General features: G+C 40.8%; 1 protein-coding gene across 12 annotated transcripts in view; it reads right to left on the bottom strand.

Moving 5' to 3' along the window:
• CDADC1 (cytidine and dCMP deaminase domain containing 1) overlaps nt 1-18,924 on the bottom strand; it is a 51,049-nt gene that overhangs the window by 12,277 nt on the left and 19,848 nt on the right. For 11 of the 12 annotated variants that reach the window (XM_002720745.6, XM_089304157.1, XM_089304164.1 and 8 more), the window contains 4 exons: nt 18,352-18,921; nt 10,537-10,586; nt 4,582-4,751; nt 2,229-2,418 (listed from right to left, as the gene is read on the bottom strand). In XM_002720745.6, coding sequence (XP_002720791.2) covers nt 2,229-2,418; nt 4,582-4,751; nt 10,537-10,586; nt 18,352-18,921 — 980 coding nt within the window. Of the gene's footprint in view, nt 1-2,228; nt 2,419-4,581; nt 4,752-10,536; nt 10,587-13,230; nt 13,251-18,351; nt 18,922-18,924 lie in introns of those variants that run through there. The other variant, XM_089304165.1, reaches the window with a different exon arrangement.

Here is an 18,924-nt window from a genome sequence, read left to right as displayed (position 1 = left end):
ACTCCTGGCTCCTGGCTTCGGATCGGCACAGCTCCTGCTGTTGCAGCCACTGGGGGAGTGAACCAGTGGACAACCTCTCTCTCTCTCTCTCTGCCTTTCAAATAAATAAATCTCTAAAAAATGATAAAATAAAAAACAGTAAAAATTTATAACTCACACCCACACAGAAATTGTATATTATTATATTTTTAAAGGTTTAAAACATGTTTTAAAGATTTATTTATTATTTATTTGAAAGAGTTACAGAGAGGCAGAGACAGAGAGAGAGAGAGAGAGGTTTTCCATCTGCTGGAAAATCTAGATGGCCACAACAGCCAGAGCTGGGCCAATCTGAAGCCAGGAGCCAGGAGTTTCCTCTGGGTCTCCCATTGGGTGCAGGGACCCAAGGACTTGGGCCATCTTCTACTGCTTTCTCAGGCCATAGCAGAGGGCTGGACCAGAAGTAGAGCAGCCGATCTCAAACTGGTGTCCATATAGGATGATGGCACTGCAGGTGGTAGTTTTACCCACTACTCCATAGTGCCAGCCCCAAAGGTTTAAATATAAAAATAGACTACCCAGCACTTTCCCTATATATAAGTATATGCATATACATACATACACACAGTATAGATAAGTTCAGGCATTCCAGATTCAAACTGATGTACATAATGTGAATGTAAAGCTTAAATTTATGGACAGTTCTTCCAAAAGCTTTATTACTCACTACAAATTCTAAAATATAGATGTTACATCTAAACACCCAGATTAAATCATTAGACAAATCATAAAAAGCAACATATGATTCTGGACAGAATCCCTTTGCTATATAGGACACTATTGGAACCAATGAACCTTGTTTGGAATCTTTGGATTAATGTCAATAATGTATCAATGTTCACTTCCTGATTTTGGAGTGACCATTTGGCTCAGGGGTTAATACACTGGTTGGGATGCCCATATCTCATATCAGAGTCCCTGGCTCGAGTCCCAGCTACTGGACATCTGTTCCAGTTTCCTGCTAATGCACATCCTGGGAGGCAACAGGTTATGGCCCAAATATTTGGATCCTTACCACCCACATGGGAGACATGGTTGGAGTTCCTGGCTCCCAGCTTCAGTCTTGATTAATCCTGGCTGTTGTGGACGTTTGGGGAATAAACCAGAGGATGGAAGATTTCTGTCATTCTGCCTTTCAAGTAAAGTGAAAAATCTAAAAATACATTTTAAAAAAGTCCTGATTTTTATAGCTCTTTTTTTAATTCATGATAATTTTTTAAAGACTTTTATTTTATTTATTTAAAAGGCAGAATTACAGAGGGAGGGATGGAGGGAGGGAGAGGGACGGGGGAGTGGGGGAGATCTTCCTTCCACTGGTTCACTTCCCAGGTGCTGCAGGACCAGGGCTGGGCTAGGCTGAAGCCAGGAGCCAGGAGCTTCCTCCAGGTCTCCCACATGGGTGCAGGGGCCAACGGACTTGGGCCATCTTCCGCTGCCTTCCCAGGCACATTAGCATGGAGCTTGATTGGCAATGAAGCAGCTGGGTTTTGAACCAGCATCCACATGGGATGCCAGTGCTGCAGGCAACGGCTTAACCTGCTGCGCCACAGCATCGGCCTTGACTCTATTGTTAAGTGGTTATTCCTTATTTGAGGAAACACAGGTGATCCGGGAGCATGTCAACTTCTGGAAACATTTTCACTGTTTTGTTTTTGTAACTTTTCTGTATGTTTGATACTGTTTCAAGATAAAGACTTTTTAAAAACTTAGATAATAAAGAAGTATAAAGTGTTAAAGTTCTGTTTTCTGTGCATTACTTCAGTATTTTTTGAAACAAAGTATGAAATTCTATTTCCTCTCATTTTTTTTCCATAAGATGTGTGTGTGTCTGTGAGTGCATCTCCCTGCCTTTTCAGTAATCTTTATACTATTTTCACCCCATGTACCCCTCCAAACTAGAAAGGAGGATGAGGGACGAGGGGATCAGAAATTTTCTTTTATCAGCCACCAGATGGCACCAAATGGCTCAAGATGCAAGGTCAATGTGCAACTCTTTATACAGATAGAAATTCTTAAGGCAGAGACCCTTGCCTAAACATTTGCAGTGAAGTTAGTGCCTACACATAAAAAATAGACTCAATAACCTGTCGAAACTTTTTAAAATGGTGGGAGTCACTAATTTACAATACACAAGGTTCCAAACAACATAATGGTAAGTACACTTAGAAAAAAAATGTGTATCTACTTACTGTGAATTTGCTAACACCCTCAAGTTCCCCAAATCTCATATAAGAGATGTCTGCCTTCTTTTTTCCAACATCTACATCGCCGGCATATATCTGTTTTATTCCTGCACCTTTAATTAAAGGCACACACTCATCACATGGACACTTGGTCACAAAAATCATGCTTCTTTCTTCTGGTTTTATTTCTTGACATCTATAAAAATTTACAAAATATCAGGAAGGTAGGTACTGAAAGGTAAGTTTTTAAACAGAAATATTTAAACACTAAACTTTAACTATTTTAAAAACATCTGTAACACTGAAAACATAACCATCAAGTCTGAATTAGTGAATGTTTAAAATATATAAACCCATAAAATGTTACAGTACAACCTGAACATGGCAATTTTTATGAATAAAATTAATTTATTGATTCTAGGCCATTGGAAAGATGTTCAGTATCATTACAGAGTAAATGAAAAACAGGAAGAAACATATAAAAGAGGAGATAGAAAAGAATGCTTTCTAAGTAAGTACAGGTTCAGTATCTGTTATTTGAAATGCTCAGGGGGCTGGTGTTTGGCATGGTAGGTTAAGCCAATGGGCATCAATTTGAGACCCATCTGTTCCACTTCCGATCCAGCTCCCTGCTAATGCACCTGGGAAGGCAGTGGAGGATGGCCCAGATACTTAGGCCCCTGAACCCATATGGGAGACCTGGAAGAAACTCCTGGCTCCTGGCTTCAGCCTGGCCCCTGGGCAATTGTGGCCATTTGAGGAGTGAACCAGTGGATGGAAGATCACTCTCTCTCTTTCTCTTCTCCTCTCTCTCTAACTCTGCCTTTCAAATACATAAAAAGTAAATTTTGAAAAAAAGAAAGAAATGCTTGGGACCAGAAGTGTTCCACATTTTGAAGTTTTTTTAGATTTTGGAATATTTGCATAGACTTTACCTGTTGATTATCTGTAATCTATAAATCTGAAATCTGAAATTTTCCAAAATCTGAAACTTTTGTTTCAGGTTGGTGTTCAAAAAGTTATTTTTATTTTGGATTTTCAGATCAGGCATGCTCAGTACATACCTCTTTGTAAAACTGAAATCAGTAGTTAAAACTAACACCTGTCTGAAGTTCCATTTATATACTAAAGTTCAAGTTCTGTTTTGAGTTACAGTTCCCTTTCTCTTCCCCAATTTTTATTTTATTTAACACTTATTTAATTTATTTAAATTAACAATTTTATTTAATTATTTAATTTACTTAAATAATAATTTAAATAATAATTCTAACAACAGCCCTTAAATGAATTTGGTTCACAATAAAGCTCATATATTCATAAATATAAATACAGAAAGCAAAAATCTTGATGTACAAAAACATGAGAGGCTAAGCAAGGCCCTAAGGACAAACTCCAAGCAGTTTCATACTGAGTGGGGTGGAAGGTTGAGGAAGGGACAGGGGAGACAGAGAGAGACAAAAGGGAGAAAAAAGACTTTTTGAATAAATTGGAAGGCCTGAAAAATCAATGGCAACAGCCTCAGGTCCAGCAGCACAGATTAAGCTTGACCAAGGTTGTACTTCTGAAAAGATTATTACTTAGAATTTGAAAAAGAAAATAAATTACAACTAAAATAAAACTAATTTCAAAAAACCTTGCTATGTTTTAAAGTACATGTAAGGGGCCAGCGCTGCAGTGCCAGCATCCCATGTGGGCACTGGTTCGAGTCTTGGCTGCTCCACTTCCAATCCAGCTCTCTGCTATGGCCTGGGATAGCAGTAGAAGATGGTCCAAGTCCTTGGGCCCCTGCACCCGCATGGGAAGCCCAGAAGCTCCTGGCTCCTGGCTTCGGATTGGCTTAGCTCCGGCTGTTGCAGCTACTTGGGGAATGAACCAGTGGATGAAGACCTCTCTCTCTCTCTCTCTCTCTCTCTGCCTCTCCTTCTTTCTCTATGTAACTCTGACTTTCAGATAAATAAATAAATCTTAAAAAAAAATAGGGGCCAGTGCTGTGGTGCAGCAGGTTAACGTCCTGGCCTGAGGCGCCAGTATCCCATATGGGCGCTGGTTCAAAACCCGGCTGCTCCACTTCCAATCCAGCTCTCTGCTATGGCCTGGGAAAGCAGTAGAAGATGGCCCAGGTCTTTGGGTCCCTGTGCCGGTGTGGGAAACCTGGAGGAAGCTCCTGGCTCCTGGCTTCAGATTGGCGTAGCTCTGGCCATTGCACCCAATTGGGGAGTGAACCAGTGGATGGAAGACTTTCTCTCTCTCTCTCTCTCTCTCTCTCTCTCTCTCTCCTCTCTCTGTGTAACTCTTTCAAATAAATAAATAAATCTTAAAAAATAAAAATAAATAAAGTACATGTAAAAGGATTTCTTACCTAAATGTCAAGGCATTCTGTTCTGCGTGTATTATGTATCTGAATTTCCTTATTTCTCGGTCTTTCTGCTTGTCATCCATGTGTGGAAAGTCAGCATACTCAGATCCGACAGGAAAAGCATTGTAACCACATCCTACGAAGTACATAGCACCTGTTCCATCACAACTCCTCTATGAAAGTGAGCAAACCACCCAGTTAGTTTCAACATTCTGAAAAGGCATGTGGCAAGGTATTTTTAAAGCTTGCTGTCATAATTTGTATAATGAATTAAATTTTTTGTGACAAACTGAGCCATCAAGTAAACATGATTATCAGATCCTCCTACTGCAATGTGGTGTTGTCAAAGCTAAATTCCAAGAAGGCTGATGACTTCTTCAGTCTATAATCTCAAGGCAGTGCCGGGATTTAGCAGTTAATTAAATACTCTCCCTGCTTAATCCACAAATGGTTTCACTTGATTCTGATGACTACCCCTAGACTGAACATAAAGTCTTGGAGAGCAGAAACCATGTTTTACACTTCTTTTCTATCCCTTAAAGTACACGTTAGAATATTACATAAATAGCAGGTATTCAATTATGAGTTAATTTCCTATATGCTCTGCACTATGGTACTGGCTAACAAATCAGAAATGTTAAAAACACAGTCATGCACAGCATAACAGCCTTTTGATCAATAATAGAACACACACATGGGCACTGGCACTGTGGCATAGAAGGTTAAGCCTCTGCCTGCAGTGCTGGCATCCCATATAGGCACTGGCTTGATTCCAGACTGCTCCACTTCTGATCCAGCTCCCTGTAAATGTGCCTGGGAAAGCAGCAGAGGATGGCCCGAGTCCTTGGGCTCCTGCACCCACATGGAGACCCAGAAGAAGCTTGCAGCTCCTGGCTTCAGCCTGACAGCCCAGTGGCCATTCTGGGGGTGAACCAGTGGGTAGAAACTCCCTCTCTTTCCTCTCTCTGTATCTCTTTCAAACAAACAAATCTTTAAAAAAAAAAAATAGAACACATACATGATGGTGGTCCCCTAAGTTATAACACCTAGCAACATCACAGCCACCTTGCTTTGTATAAGTATATTCTATGATGTTTGTCCAATGATAAAATCACCTGAAGATACATTTCTGAGAACATATCCCTGATGTTCAATTGTACTTTGAACAGACAATCTCTGTTGCTAGGCTAAAAATGTGCTATTATGACTTACTTGGAAATGAAAAATGCACTTTTTAAACTCATTAATATTGACAGCCTCTATTATATGTATACGTTATGTTATCATAGAACCTTTTACATCAGTGGCTTTCACCCTTTTTTTTGGTTAATGGCATATTAGTTGTTAATATGAATGTTTTTATCAATTATTAGAATGCAATATTTTATCAATGGTTTGATAATAGTGTTTATAATGGTTCAGAATATGGTATAAGTCTCATTAAATTTCAATATACTGTAAGTATTCAAAAGTATTAACAAATCATTACTGTAGAATCTTTAAAAAATCAGGTTGTCATAGTAAGCCAGCAAAGGATTGAAAATAAAGTACTATCACATCAATAAGTTGTCCTTGAGCATCCAGTAGATATCAAACATCATGCTGAGTTTCAGATGCATTGTTTCATTTGATCAATCCTCAAAGCAATAAAGTACTATTATTATCCCCATTTCACAGACAAGGAAAATAAGGCCAGAGGTCATAAAGCTAGTTAGTAACATAACCAAAATTCAGGTCCAGGTTGCCTGACCTCAAATTCCTAAACTAGAAATAGCTAGAAACTTAAATCTACACAAAGTAGGTAAGAAGCAGATGTTAAGCCAAAGGCTGTGAGGCATTCACGTAAACACAAATGAGAGTTCCAGCCACAGGCCAGACCTGTGCTCAGTGCTGCCAACAGAGCTGTAACTACACAGAGACCCTGTCCCCATGAAACTCTGATGAGTGTCACAGTGGGTTGTGCAGAATGCTATGGAAATTTTTGGCACAGGAACCTATTCTAGTAGGAATTAACATTTGGGGCAGAGATAACTTGAGTCAAAGGTATTTTGGTGGCCAGCACTGTGGCGTAGTGGGTTAAGCTGCCACTTGCAGCACAGGCATCCCATACGGGTGGTGGTTAGAGTCCTGGCTGCTCCACTTCTGATCCAGCTCCCTGCTAAAAGCCTAGGAAAGTAGCAGAAAACAGCCCAAGTGCTTGGGCCCCTGCACCCACATGGGAGACCCAGAAGAAGCTCCTGGCTCCTGGATTTGGCCTGACTCAGCTCTGGCTGTTCGGCCATTTGGGGAGTGAACCAGCAGAGGGAAGCTCTCTCTCTCTCTCTCTTTTCTCCCTCCCTCTCTGTCTGTAATTCTGACTTTCAAATAACTAAATACATCTTTTTTTTAAAGGGTATTTTGAAGGTAGAATCCATAGCATTGAAGTGATTTGAAGTGATGGAAGACTTTCTCTCTCTCTCTCTCTCTCTCTCTCCTCTGTCTGTAACTCTACCTATCAAATTTAAATAAGTAATAAAATCTTAAAAAAAAAAAACTGATTGCAGGATGCATTGGCTAGACTGAACCTGAGGAATTTATGAAACACGAAAACCAGTTGTCGAAAGCACTTGTCATCAAATCCATTATTTTATCCAGCTATACATCTACTGATCCCTTCATTCGTCACACTCCTAACCCATCTCCATTACTCCAAGTCCTCAAAATATCTCTTATATTAATTTCCTTGTTTCCTGTCTAACATCACTTCATTTTTTATAATGTAAATCTGACCAAACCATTTCTTCACTTACAAGATCCTTGCAGGCCAGGCGCTGTGGCGTAGAAGTTTAATCCTCCATCTCCAGCACCAGCATCCCACATGGGCACCGGTTCTAGTCCCAGCTGCTCCTCTTCTGATCCAGCTCTCTGCTATGGCCTGGGAAAGCAGTAGAAGATGGCCCAAGTCTTTGGGTCCCTGTACCCACATGGGAGACCTGGAAGAATCTCTTGGCCCCTGGCTTTGGATTGGCCCAGCTCTGGCCATTGCAGCCATTTGGGGAGTGAACCAGTAGATGAAAGACTTTTCTCTCTGTCTCTCCCTCTCACTGTCTGTAACTCTACCTCTCAAATAAATAAATAAAATCTTTTTATAACAAAAAATCCTTATACTGCACTGTCAACACAGAAGTGGCTAGACACTTGTAGTTAGTCTGAACTGAGAGGTGTCGTAAATGTAAAATACGCACAAAAGTTTGATGACAATATAAAAACAGAATGTTTTATTAATAATGTTTACATTATTACATGTTGAAATGACAATTCTTACACATTTTATGTTAAATAAAATACATCTTAAAATAATTCATTTGTTTTATTTATTTTTTAATTTATTTGAGAGAGCCAGAGAAATAAAAAGAACAAGAATAAGAGAGCTCCTATCCATTAGGTCACTCCCCAAATGCCCACAACAGCTAGAGCACAGTAGGAGCCAAAACTGGGAACAGAGATTCAATCCAGGTTCTCCTATGTGGGTGGCAAGAACTCAGTTACCTGAGCTATTACCTCTGCTTCCCAGGGTCTACACTGGCAGGAAGCTAGAGATAAGAGTTGAACCCAAATATTCCAGTATGGTATAAAGATGTCTTAATCAGCATCTTCACTGCTAGGCAAAATGCTCATCCCTCTTTTGACTTTTTGTTTAAATTAACTTATTTATCTGAAAGGCAAATTTATATAAAAGTCAAATCAGAATGGGGGGCTGGGGAGAGACAGACATATGGGGTAGTGGGAAATTTCATCCACTGGCTAGCCCTACAAATGCCTGAACTGCCAAGGCTGGGCCAGGCCAAAGCAAGGATCCAGGAACTCCATCTAGGTCTCCCACACGGGTGACAGCAATGCAAGTACTCAGGCCATCATATGCTGCCTCCCCAGTGCGTTAGCAGGAAGCTGGATCAGAAGCAGTGTCCTGGACCACCACATAGCCTGAATTCTGTTCAAGGCCTAGATTCTGGAGACCACTGTATGGCCTGAATTCTGCTGAAGGCATGCTTGGCCAGATTGCAAAGGTGATCAGCTGAGTTACGTCAATGGCGAAGGTCACTTGCCATGATGCTGAAGCAGCTGAGGAAATGCCGTGGGCTCCAGTAAACAGCAAGTGGGACATTCACCCCAGTTAATAATTAGTCCCCCTCAAGACCTCTCCACACTGTGATTGTTCTCTTAATCCCAGCTTCCAAGCAAACAAGTCCTTCCTGTAAACACCAAAACTCCCCATTGTTCCTGTCTCACTATGTTTTAACTCCCTCCATCATGAAATCCTGTTTCTACAAAGCTGCACATTTTTTACCATTAATTGATCACGTCACCATTGATAATAAATACTTGGAGTGACCAGACATCTGGGCCTCTGCTTCTACCTCTACCTTTGGCAGTAGACAGTGTCCCTGGTTTCCCCACATTAAAATCTTTAATCTGAGTTGGCTTCCTTAACGTGTGGGGCTTTGTCACTCTTTCGGGTTAACCTGACACCCTGCCGTGCCGAGGTAGAACTTGACCCCAGGCACTCCAATGAGGGATACAGGCATGCCAAGCTACATCTCAACCTGTGTGCCACAACACCTGCCCTTCTTTTTATTTTTCAAATGTGGCTCCTAGAAAATCTAAAATTATGTATGAGGGCATTTCAAAAAGTTTGTGCAAAAATGGAATTAAGAGATGAGTTCACTTTGGTGCAAAAAATTTTTGAAATCTATATATAGTTTATTTTCATTAATATGTATTTTCCATGAACGTTTTTGAAGACCTTTCATATGTGACTTGCAATTTGTTTCTACAAGCTAGGGTAAAACAGTGTCTATAGTCTAAATTCTTTACATGGCATAAATGGTTCTCCATGGTCCAGCCCAGTTTTTTTCCCATTAGCTCTCTGGACCCCAACAAATCTGTCGCATTTTCCATATTCTCTCTCATTCCCTACCTTTGTATTTCTCCTCCTGGTCCTCCTAACTTGCGCTGACAAGCACCTATCCATTCTTCAAGATTAATTCAATGTTACTTCCTCTAAGAAGAGTCACTCTCCAAGTAGAGCAATGGTTCCTCCTCTGTGTTCTCATGTTATCAATTATAACTACATTTTTTTCTTTCTTTTTTTTTTTTTTTGACAGGCAGAGTTAGACAGTGAGAGAGAGACAGAGAGAAAGGTCTTCCTTCCATAGGTTCACCCCCAAAATGGCCACCACAGCCAGCATGCTGCACTGATCCAAAGCCAGGAGCCAGGTGCTTCCTCCTGGTCTCCCATGCATTTGGGCCATCCTCCACTGCCTTCCCGGACCACAGCAGAGAGCTGGACTGGAAGGGGAGCAGCCAGGACAGAACCAGCACCCCAACTGGGACTAGAACCCAGAGTGCCGGCGCCGCAAGCGGAGGATTAGCTTAGTGAGCCACGGCGCCGGCCTATACAATTACATTTCTAAATGAATTTCTGTTTTATTTCTCCATCTCCTTCATTAGGATATGAGGCAATGAAAGCCATAAAAAGTGATCATTATATTCTCAGTGTTCACTTTGGCAGTGTCTAACCTGTAGGCATCCAATTACTGGTTTGCTAAGTGAATGAATCTATCTAGAAAACTATAGTGGGAATCAGCAAATGTTTGTGGGACTTAACAAATGCACCAGTACAAAAACGTTAATCTCAATGGGCCAATAAAACACAGTGCACACTGTTATTATACACTAGAAGAGAGGAGCTTCCTGGCTCCAAACACAATGAAAAGATAAGGAAATGGAAGAGCTAATTGCCTGGTTTGGTCAGTTTATGCTGTATATCTGTGTTGATATATTGCTGTACCCCATAAAAATGTATAAGTATTATATGTTAATCAAAAATCTGAAAATTTTTAATGTAATGCACTGAAAACTGAACAATGTTTAAACAAAATCCAGGCTAAATATTTAAAGAATTACTTTCATACTTACAGATGTCCCTTCTGCCCAAATGACTGCTCCAACTCCTGTTTTGTGATCCTCTGAAAGATATATGTCATTTAATTCAGTAAAATCAATGACCTATTGCTTCCCAAACAATATTTTTCCAAACATAATAAAAGCATATATTGAAATATACTTCATAAATTTAGTAGCAATCTTTGACATCACTAATTCCAGAAGAGTATTAAAATGAATACTTCTGAGTATGAAATAAGGGAACTAGGTACCCAATACCCAGACAGGGCGACTATCAACTCAGTCATACATAATGCGTACAAGAGTTCATGGAAAATGTTTATTATGAAAAAACTATGCATGGGGGCAGGTGCTGTGGCACAGCGCATTAAAGCCCTGGCCTGAAGCACCAGCATCCCATATGGGCGCCGGTTCTAGTCCCGGCTGCTCCTCTTCCAATCCAGCTCTCTGCTATGGCCTGGGAAAGCAGTAGAAGATGGCCCAAGTCCTTGGGCCTCTGCACCCACGTGGGAGACCCAGAAAAAGCTCCTGGCTTCAGATCGGCACAGCTCCAGCTGTTGCAGCCATCTAGGGAGTGAACCAGCGGATGGAAGACCTCTCTCTCTGTTTCTACCTCTCTATATAACTCTTTCAAATAAATAAAATAAATCTTAAAAAATGCATGGATTTCAAAATTTTTTGAACCAAAATGGACTTATTTTTTAATTCAATTTTCCACACTTTTAGAAGTGACCTCAGACATAGAGACTACTAAGATGGCAGTGCTCAGAGGCAGATCACTGCAAGACCATAACTGGAATTAAGTCAACTTCATTGATGCTCCACTAACAGTTTCTAAATTACTACCTAACAGATGACAAAATCAGTTTTTCATTTAATGGATTTAGTATAATAACAGTTCACAGCAATCAAATTTATCTTCTCTCAGCATAAAACAATATAACCACAGAAAATAAATTTTATGGAACTGTTCTTTCAGAAAAAGTTCAAGCTTTGAGCAGTTAAAACTGGCTAAGACACCCACATCCCAAATAGAAGTGCCTGAGTTTGATACTGGGCTCTGGCTCCCGATTTGAGCTTCCCATCAATGCAGATCCTGGGAGACAGCAGTGATAAGTCAAGTAGCTGGGTCCCTGCCACCCAAGTGGGAGACCTGGATTTAGTTCCTGGCTCCTGGCTCTGGCCCTGGTCCAGCCCCAGCTGTTTTGGGCATCTGGGGAGTGAAGTAGTAGATGACAGCACACACACTCTCTCCCTACACTGTCTTTTTCTCTGAATGAGCAGATGGGAGTTCTCTTTCTCAAGTTAAAAAAAAAATCTTTATGGACTTTCCCATCTATGCCTGGAAGATACATGAGGGAAATTTTGATTTAAAGAAAATGCTGTTCTTTTCCTGACCTTCTCGGTTTACCTGAGGGGAAAAAGAATGCCATGCTAGTGACATCATGCTCATTTTTAAATCAAATGGCAGAAGGTATAAACATAAAGTTTGCAGAATTGAAGCTTTTGCAACAAGTAAAGCTGTACTTAAAACCAGTAGTCTGAAGGAGAAAATTTTAAAAAAAGAAACTCTCTATATGAAGGATTTACTGGAGATTCTTTTTTCTTCTATATAAGGATGAGTTTCAAATTTCTAAGACAAACAGGAATTACGAAAAACATAGTATTTAACAAACTCTTTTAAATAAAGATTTTCTTTCATTTTATTTTTATTTAGAAAGGCAGAGAGACAAAGATCTTCCATCTACTGGTTCTGTCCTCAAATACCTGTAATGCCCAGGAGTGGGCTAGTATGAAACCAGGAGCCAGGAGCCTAGAACTCCATCCAGGTCTCCCACAGGTGTGGCAGGCACCAAAACACTAGATTCATAACTGCTGCCCCCAAGGACAGCATTAACATTATGCTGGATCAGAAGTAGGGCCAGGACTCAAACCCAGGCAGTGCGAAATAGGATGTGGGCATCCCAGGTGATGTCTTAACCACCGCACCAAATGCCCTCCCTGAAAATCTTGATAAGGGACTAATACAGTTAAATAGATGTGTTTACACAGAGAAAATAACAGCTATCTGGAGATTAGGTGAGCCTAGTTTCACCCTACAGTTTCCTAAAAAGTTAATCCTTCCAATGATAACCTATTTAAAAACCTATTTTTGGCCGGCGCCTCGGCTCACTAGGCTAATCCTCCGCTTGCGGCGCTGGCACCCGGGGTTCTTGTCCTGGTCGGGGTGCCGGTTCTGTCCCGGTTGCTCCTCTTCCAGTCCAGCTCTCTGCTGTGGCCCAGGAAGGCAGTGGAAGATGGCCCACTGCACCCGCATAGGAGACCAGGAGGAAGCACCTGGCTCCTGGTTTCGGATTGGTGCAGCGCGCTGGCCGTGGCAGCCATTTGAGGGGTGAACCGACAGAAGGAAGACCTTTCTCTCTGTCTCTCTCTCTCTCTCTCTCTCACTGTCTAACTGCCTGTCAAAAAAAAAAAAAAAAAAAAAACACACACACACACACACACACACAAAAACACTATTTTTTCCAGTTAAACTACAAAGAAAATTTGTGCCATTATTATATTAAAAACCAGGATGTCTTATAAATGTTAACTTCAAAAAAGTTACAATACCATAATATAATCCCCCATCTCCAGTTTCAGCAAGCTCAGGTTTTCAAATTATATCATAAAGTATTTGATTAATTCATGTTAAGCACTTTTTAATCCATGATCTCATTTTCACCCTAAAGACAAGACAGATAAAATTTCCATTTCTAGATGAGAAAACGTGCAGAGAACTTCAGTGATTAAAATTGAACCCTGTACCCACTTGCCTTTCCTCCACTTCTCCCTTTGGCATTAATGATTCAGGAACACAGATTTCCATTTACTGGGTGCCCCCTGGGCACCACGCACCACAAAAAGGCTGAGTATTCGGTGGTGAGGGAAACGCTAGTCCCCATGGCAGTGGTGAGGGCTGTGACGAGGAAACAAACAGGCCATGTGCGCTCCACTCTGAAGGACATGCCCATGAAGCTAAGGCTGTGCAGAGTGTAGGATGATGGCATCCATGGAGCGGAAGCAAAAGGAATTTTGGTATAAACAAAGTTTGGTTCCTCCCTAGACTTTTAGGGTTTAGGTTGACAAGGAGAGAATATTAATCAATGGCTTTATGCTAATTTCTAAGGTAACTGGCACAAGAATACATTAATAAAACCAAAGCTTTTATTGTGAAAACAAATTACCTATCCAACCCTTAGCAGGCCAGACAGGATGGAGAATTGTAAATCAGGCCTTTTGATGGGTTTTTGTCCCTGCCTGTTACCTGAATACCCATCTGACTGTCAATTTTTTTTTCCTTCAAAATTGTACTTAAAAATCCCACTAAAAAACCCACTTTGGGTTTTTTCTTCTCTTGGAAGCCCCCCTCCATGCCGCTCTGGCTGGAGGCCTTTGCCTCTAATAAACCTATGTAAATCTCAAAACAAAACAAAACCCAGCTTCACTGTGAGTTTTAAATAACATTTATATTAAGCTAAAACATAAAATGAAAATCTGAACTATAAATATGAAGTCTGTTTTTCCTGATATCAACACTAAATAGTTTTCACATTATGTTCTCTTAGTCTCAGATGCCTGTTTGTTTTAGTCTGGGGACAAACTAAACTGTTGGTAGGGTGGGGTTGGGGAGGTGTGGGGATGTGATTTTTTCCATCAGCTCCACTGCCCAGCCCAGGTTGGTTGCAAGAGAATACTCCTTACCAAACAGGGATACATTTTCATCCACACAAAAAGGAGTGAATTTCACTCCAGCTCCAAGGCTGGTGACAAAAGAAGTAATTTCTTATGTCTTTTTAAGGCTGTAATTTGTAGAAAAACAACTGTTTCCCATGATCTGATCATTCAGTTTTCTCTGTAAATTCTGATGGATGGGGAAACTTATGGTCACCAAGTCCAACTCCTGGGCCTCTTTGATCATAGGGAGAGAAATCCTCAGCCTGTGGGTGTGGAACCCAGGCATGGCTATGTAGCCCGAGTCCGGGATCAGAGTGGTGTTTGTCCAGGTGTGTCCCATAGGTCACTTGAATCAGTCTCTCCAAGAGGCGGGCAGGCTCAGGAGTCCGCATTTCTCGTGGGCTCCCTGCCAATTCTTACTAAAATTACTAACATTTGAGAACCATGGGGTTATGAATTCAACAGTTAACTTTCGTGCCTACCACAGGCCTGCATTCATCAATGCTGTGGTCCAGAAGGAAGGCACAACCCTTGGTTTAATGAGAAAACAGGACACAAAAGTGGACCATAACTCAGTACTTAAACAAGGTGGATTACAGGTGATGCCTTACTACTCTTTCCAAGAGCCTTAACATTCTTTCACATTTTGTTATCTCCAGGCATCCTAGAAATAAAATTTTAATGCACCTTTGTGGGTCCTCTTATTCATCATTCAAACAATGATTATTAAGCACCTACTTTTATTTTAGAACTGTTAGAGGTTTTAGATTTCATTTTAATCACGTTTTTAAAAATAATGAAATGGGTCAATGAAACCAAACTGAATAGTGTGGATTAAAAGTTTGAATAATGGGGACACACTATATCAAGAGGATATAAAAACCCCATGTTAAATGAGATGCACATGAGTCAGCTAGTTCAGTACCTGACATGTAGTAGGTGCATAATTAATTGTCTTTATTACTGACCATCAATGAAGAATTGTGGTTCAGAATCCCTTATCTTAAATCTCTTAGCTTTTCAACAATTTGATGATTGTCCAAACCTGACTTAAATTGAGTTCCTTCTAGTCCTTAATTATTCTCCATAGTGCAAATACTTAGATATTTTACTCTATGTATATTAATGCATTGGACTATAAGGCACTGTCCTAGATCCCAATGAGAGTGCTGTATGACAACAGTATATGCAGTCTATGCACCATTATACACTTTTTTTTTTTTTTTGACAGACAGAGAGAAAGGTCTTCCTTTACCGTTGGTTCACCCTCCAATGGCCGCCACGGCCGGCGTGCTGCGGCCGGTGCACCACGCTGATCCGAAGGCAGGAGCCAGGTGCTTCTCCTGGTCTCCCATGGGGTGCAGGGCCCAAGGACTTGGGCCATCCTCCACTGCACTCCCTGGCCACAGCAGAGAGCTGGCCTGGAAGAGGGGCAACCGGGACAGAATCCGGCGCCCCGACCGGGGCTAGAACCCGGTGTGCTGGCGCCTCAAGGCGGAGGATTAGCCTAGTGAGCCACGGCGCCGGCACCATTATACACTTTTTAAAATCTGAAAAATGTTGAATTCCTTTTCATCTGGTCTCAGGGGCTTTTGGATACAGGATTGTGGATTGTTTATCCTTGGATATAAAAATTTCTTTTCTTTAAGATTTATTTATTTGAAAGGCAGCCACAGAGAGGGAGAGAAAGAGAGAGAGAGAGAGAGAGAGAGAGAGAGAGAGAGAGAGAAAGAGAAACAACAGAGAGAGAGAGGCCCTCCATCTGCTGGTCCACTCCCCAAACGGCCACAATGGCCAGAGCTGAGTTGATCCGAAGCCAGGAGCCAGGAGCTTCCTCCTGGTCCCCCACGCAGGTGCAGGGGCCCAAGTACCTGGGCCATCCTCCACTGCCCTCCTAGGCCACAGCAGAGAGCTGGATCAGAAGTGGAGCAGCTGGGACTAGAATTGGCACCCATATGGGATGCCAGCACTGCAGGTGGTGGCTTTACCCACTACGCCACAGCGCCAGCTCCCTAAAAATTTCTTTTACCCATTCAACATATGCTGTGTTTAGTGCTAAGGAAAAAATGATTAAAAAAACAGTTTCTTCCCTGGGAGGTCACAGTGGAGTAGGAGTGTGGGACAGTTGAGTTGCATTCTCTTCAGGATTTGAGTTTCAGACCAAAACCAAAAATCATCCACAGTCAAAAAATTAACCTTGGCGGGGTTAAGCCTTTGCCTGCAGTGCCAGCATCCCACATAAGTGCTTAAGTCCTGGCTGCTTCACTTCTGATCCAGCTTTCTGCTAGTGTGCCTGGGAAAGTAGAGGAAGATGGCCCAAGTACTTTTGGGCCCTTGCGCCCATGTGGGAGTCCCAGAAGCTCCTGGCTTCAGCCTGGCCCAGCCCCGACTGTTGCAGCCATTTAGGGAGTAAACCAGTGAATGGAAGATCTCTCTTTCTCTCTCCTGTCTATATTTCTGCCCTTCAAATAAAAAAACAATCTTTAAAAAAAATTAACCTTGAAAAATCATTTGACTTGCCTATCAAGTGTATAAGCATGGCTTTATGTGCAGAATTCTATATAGTAATAGTGGATAAATTTGTAATTTAACTATACAGTAACACAGAGTACCAAATAAAGAATATGGATGTAAACTTATATCGATGCATACCGCATCTTTTAAATACTGGACTCACAAATGGTATAATGTGGTGTTCTCCTATCAGAAGCAAGAGTTACTGAGATGAAGTAAAAGGATAGCAGATTCTTATCCCCTGGAACAGAGGCAGCACTCTGCTGAATTCTAATTAATGAAGGGGAATTGCTGAGTTATACTTACAACAGCTGCCCCCATTTATGGTTGTGTCTCCAGAATGGTTTATAGAAAAATCCTTTACATAGCTGGCATTAGCAAAGGGACTAACACATAACCCATGATATAAGAAACTAGGTTAAATCAGACTTGTACAAATATAGTTATTTGGGACCATATGCAGGTACTTCCAAAAGTAACAGAATCAAAAGGTATGGCTATTTTGATGGAAAAAAATGTATAAAATTAATGCAGTCTTTTCACAAGGGGCATTTTCTATTAACTTTTTGGATACCCCATGTATACTTGTATAAAATCAAAGTCTTTAATAAGAATTGAGTAATTATTAACCCTTGCAGAACCTTTAAAAAACATAGGCCTAGCCCACACTTGGCTAGCAGCCTATTTTAACAAAGCTGGATTAGGGGAGGAGCATCTGTGGTTCATGCAAGTTTTAATGGTGATGCTGCCAGTTGACAACCTCTGTTCTTCTGAATTGACTTCGACCTGTGGTCTCTTGTCAGACTATGCTTAGAACCAATGACATCTGTTGGACCTTTTCTGGTTTTCTCTTTTTCTTACTTGGGATAATTTTTAAATCTTACTATAATTCACAATGCAGACAAACATTAACTTTCCTGCTCCCCTGCCTACATTTCCCCCCCCTTATCACAAAGTTGCACTTTAAAAAGTGCTCATGAGTCTTTGAAAAGTCTCACATCTGGGATGATGTGAAAATCCCATTCCATAATCGGAAACAGATGCATCTTCATCACAACAAATTCCCAAGTAACATTTTGTTTCCACTTAACACAACGTAATGAAGTAAAAATGTTGATTTCTCAATGAGACATAATAGCAATCAAAAGAATCTGTCACAATCAACATTCCTTTACCTTGATTTTACCAGTTATTCTCAACTCATATTTTTGCAATATTTAGTAAAGTTTTTATTTAATAAAACAAAATATTGAAAAATTAACAAAAATGATTTTGCTTCCTTCTCCTTTGCCTTTTTGTTCAATCTTTACAGGAGGGCTCAATGAAAAAGAAATCACATAAGCAAGGGGCTAGACACTCGGGCCCTGATTAATACATGTGGTATTGCATTTAGGCCACAAGGAATCCTAAAACTGCTCAAAGAAAGAGTATCTACTCAGGGGTCTCACTAATTTCTCTATATTGAACAAACAGCAAAACATCAGTATCTAAGAGTAAATGAATTCTACTACACATGAGGTGAATACCACTTTACTTCTGAAACAGATACAACCCAAACCAATCAGCCCCAATTTATGAACTAAGCATGTAACTCACCAGTTCGATATGCCAATAACCTGGCCTGAACCATGCAGTGCCTTGCAATTTCTTGTGGTAAACTTTGATTGTGAATCTCATTAATCTGTTCTGGATTGCTACAATAAAATCCGAAGTGTTTAAAGCTGGGCACACTGGAAGCTACTGTGGCCAAAAGCAGGATAAGGTCTTTCATATTTTGCCTTAGATTGCTAAAATATGGGTTTTCACACAGGTTCTCCAAACCTATTGTCATTAGTATTTGCTTATGCATTTCTTCATTTGAAACCAAAAATAACATTTCATATTCTTTTATTCTTTCTTGTTTACATTCAGAATAAAAGTCAGTGTTAGCATCTGGTAATGTTTTTGTAATCTTTTGAATAAAGTCACATTTATAAGAAGTCTCCTCTACAAACTGCACCATATAACACACCAAAGGTTGAAGTAGGACACACACATGGGCCCTGCTGTTTGACTTCAATCTTTCCACGGCTTTGGCATCTAACTTTGCATCTTCAGAGCTAGAAGCCTCAGTAAGCAAACTTATTTCTGGATCAGCAGGCCAATATGAAATCCGGTTAACTCCAGCTG

The sequence above is a fragment of the Oryctolagus cuniculus genome, chromosome 9 (genome assembly GCF_051225735.1).
Source record: "Oryctolagus cuniculus isolate XC-2025 breed Fujian yellow rabbit chromosome 9, ASM5122573v1, whole genome shotgun sequence".
In the NCBI taxonomy this organism is placed as follows: domain Eukaryota; kingdom Metazoa; phylum Chordata; class Mammalia; order Lagomorpha; family Leporidae; genus Oryctolagus; species Oryctolagus cuniculus.
The sequence above is the reverse complement of the archived record's forward strand: the minus strand, read 5'-3'. Positions and strand labels throughout refer to the sequence as shown.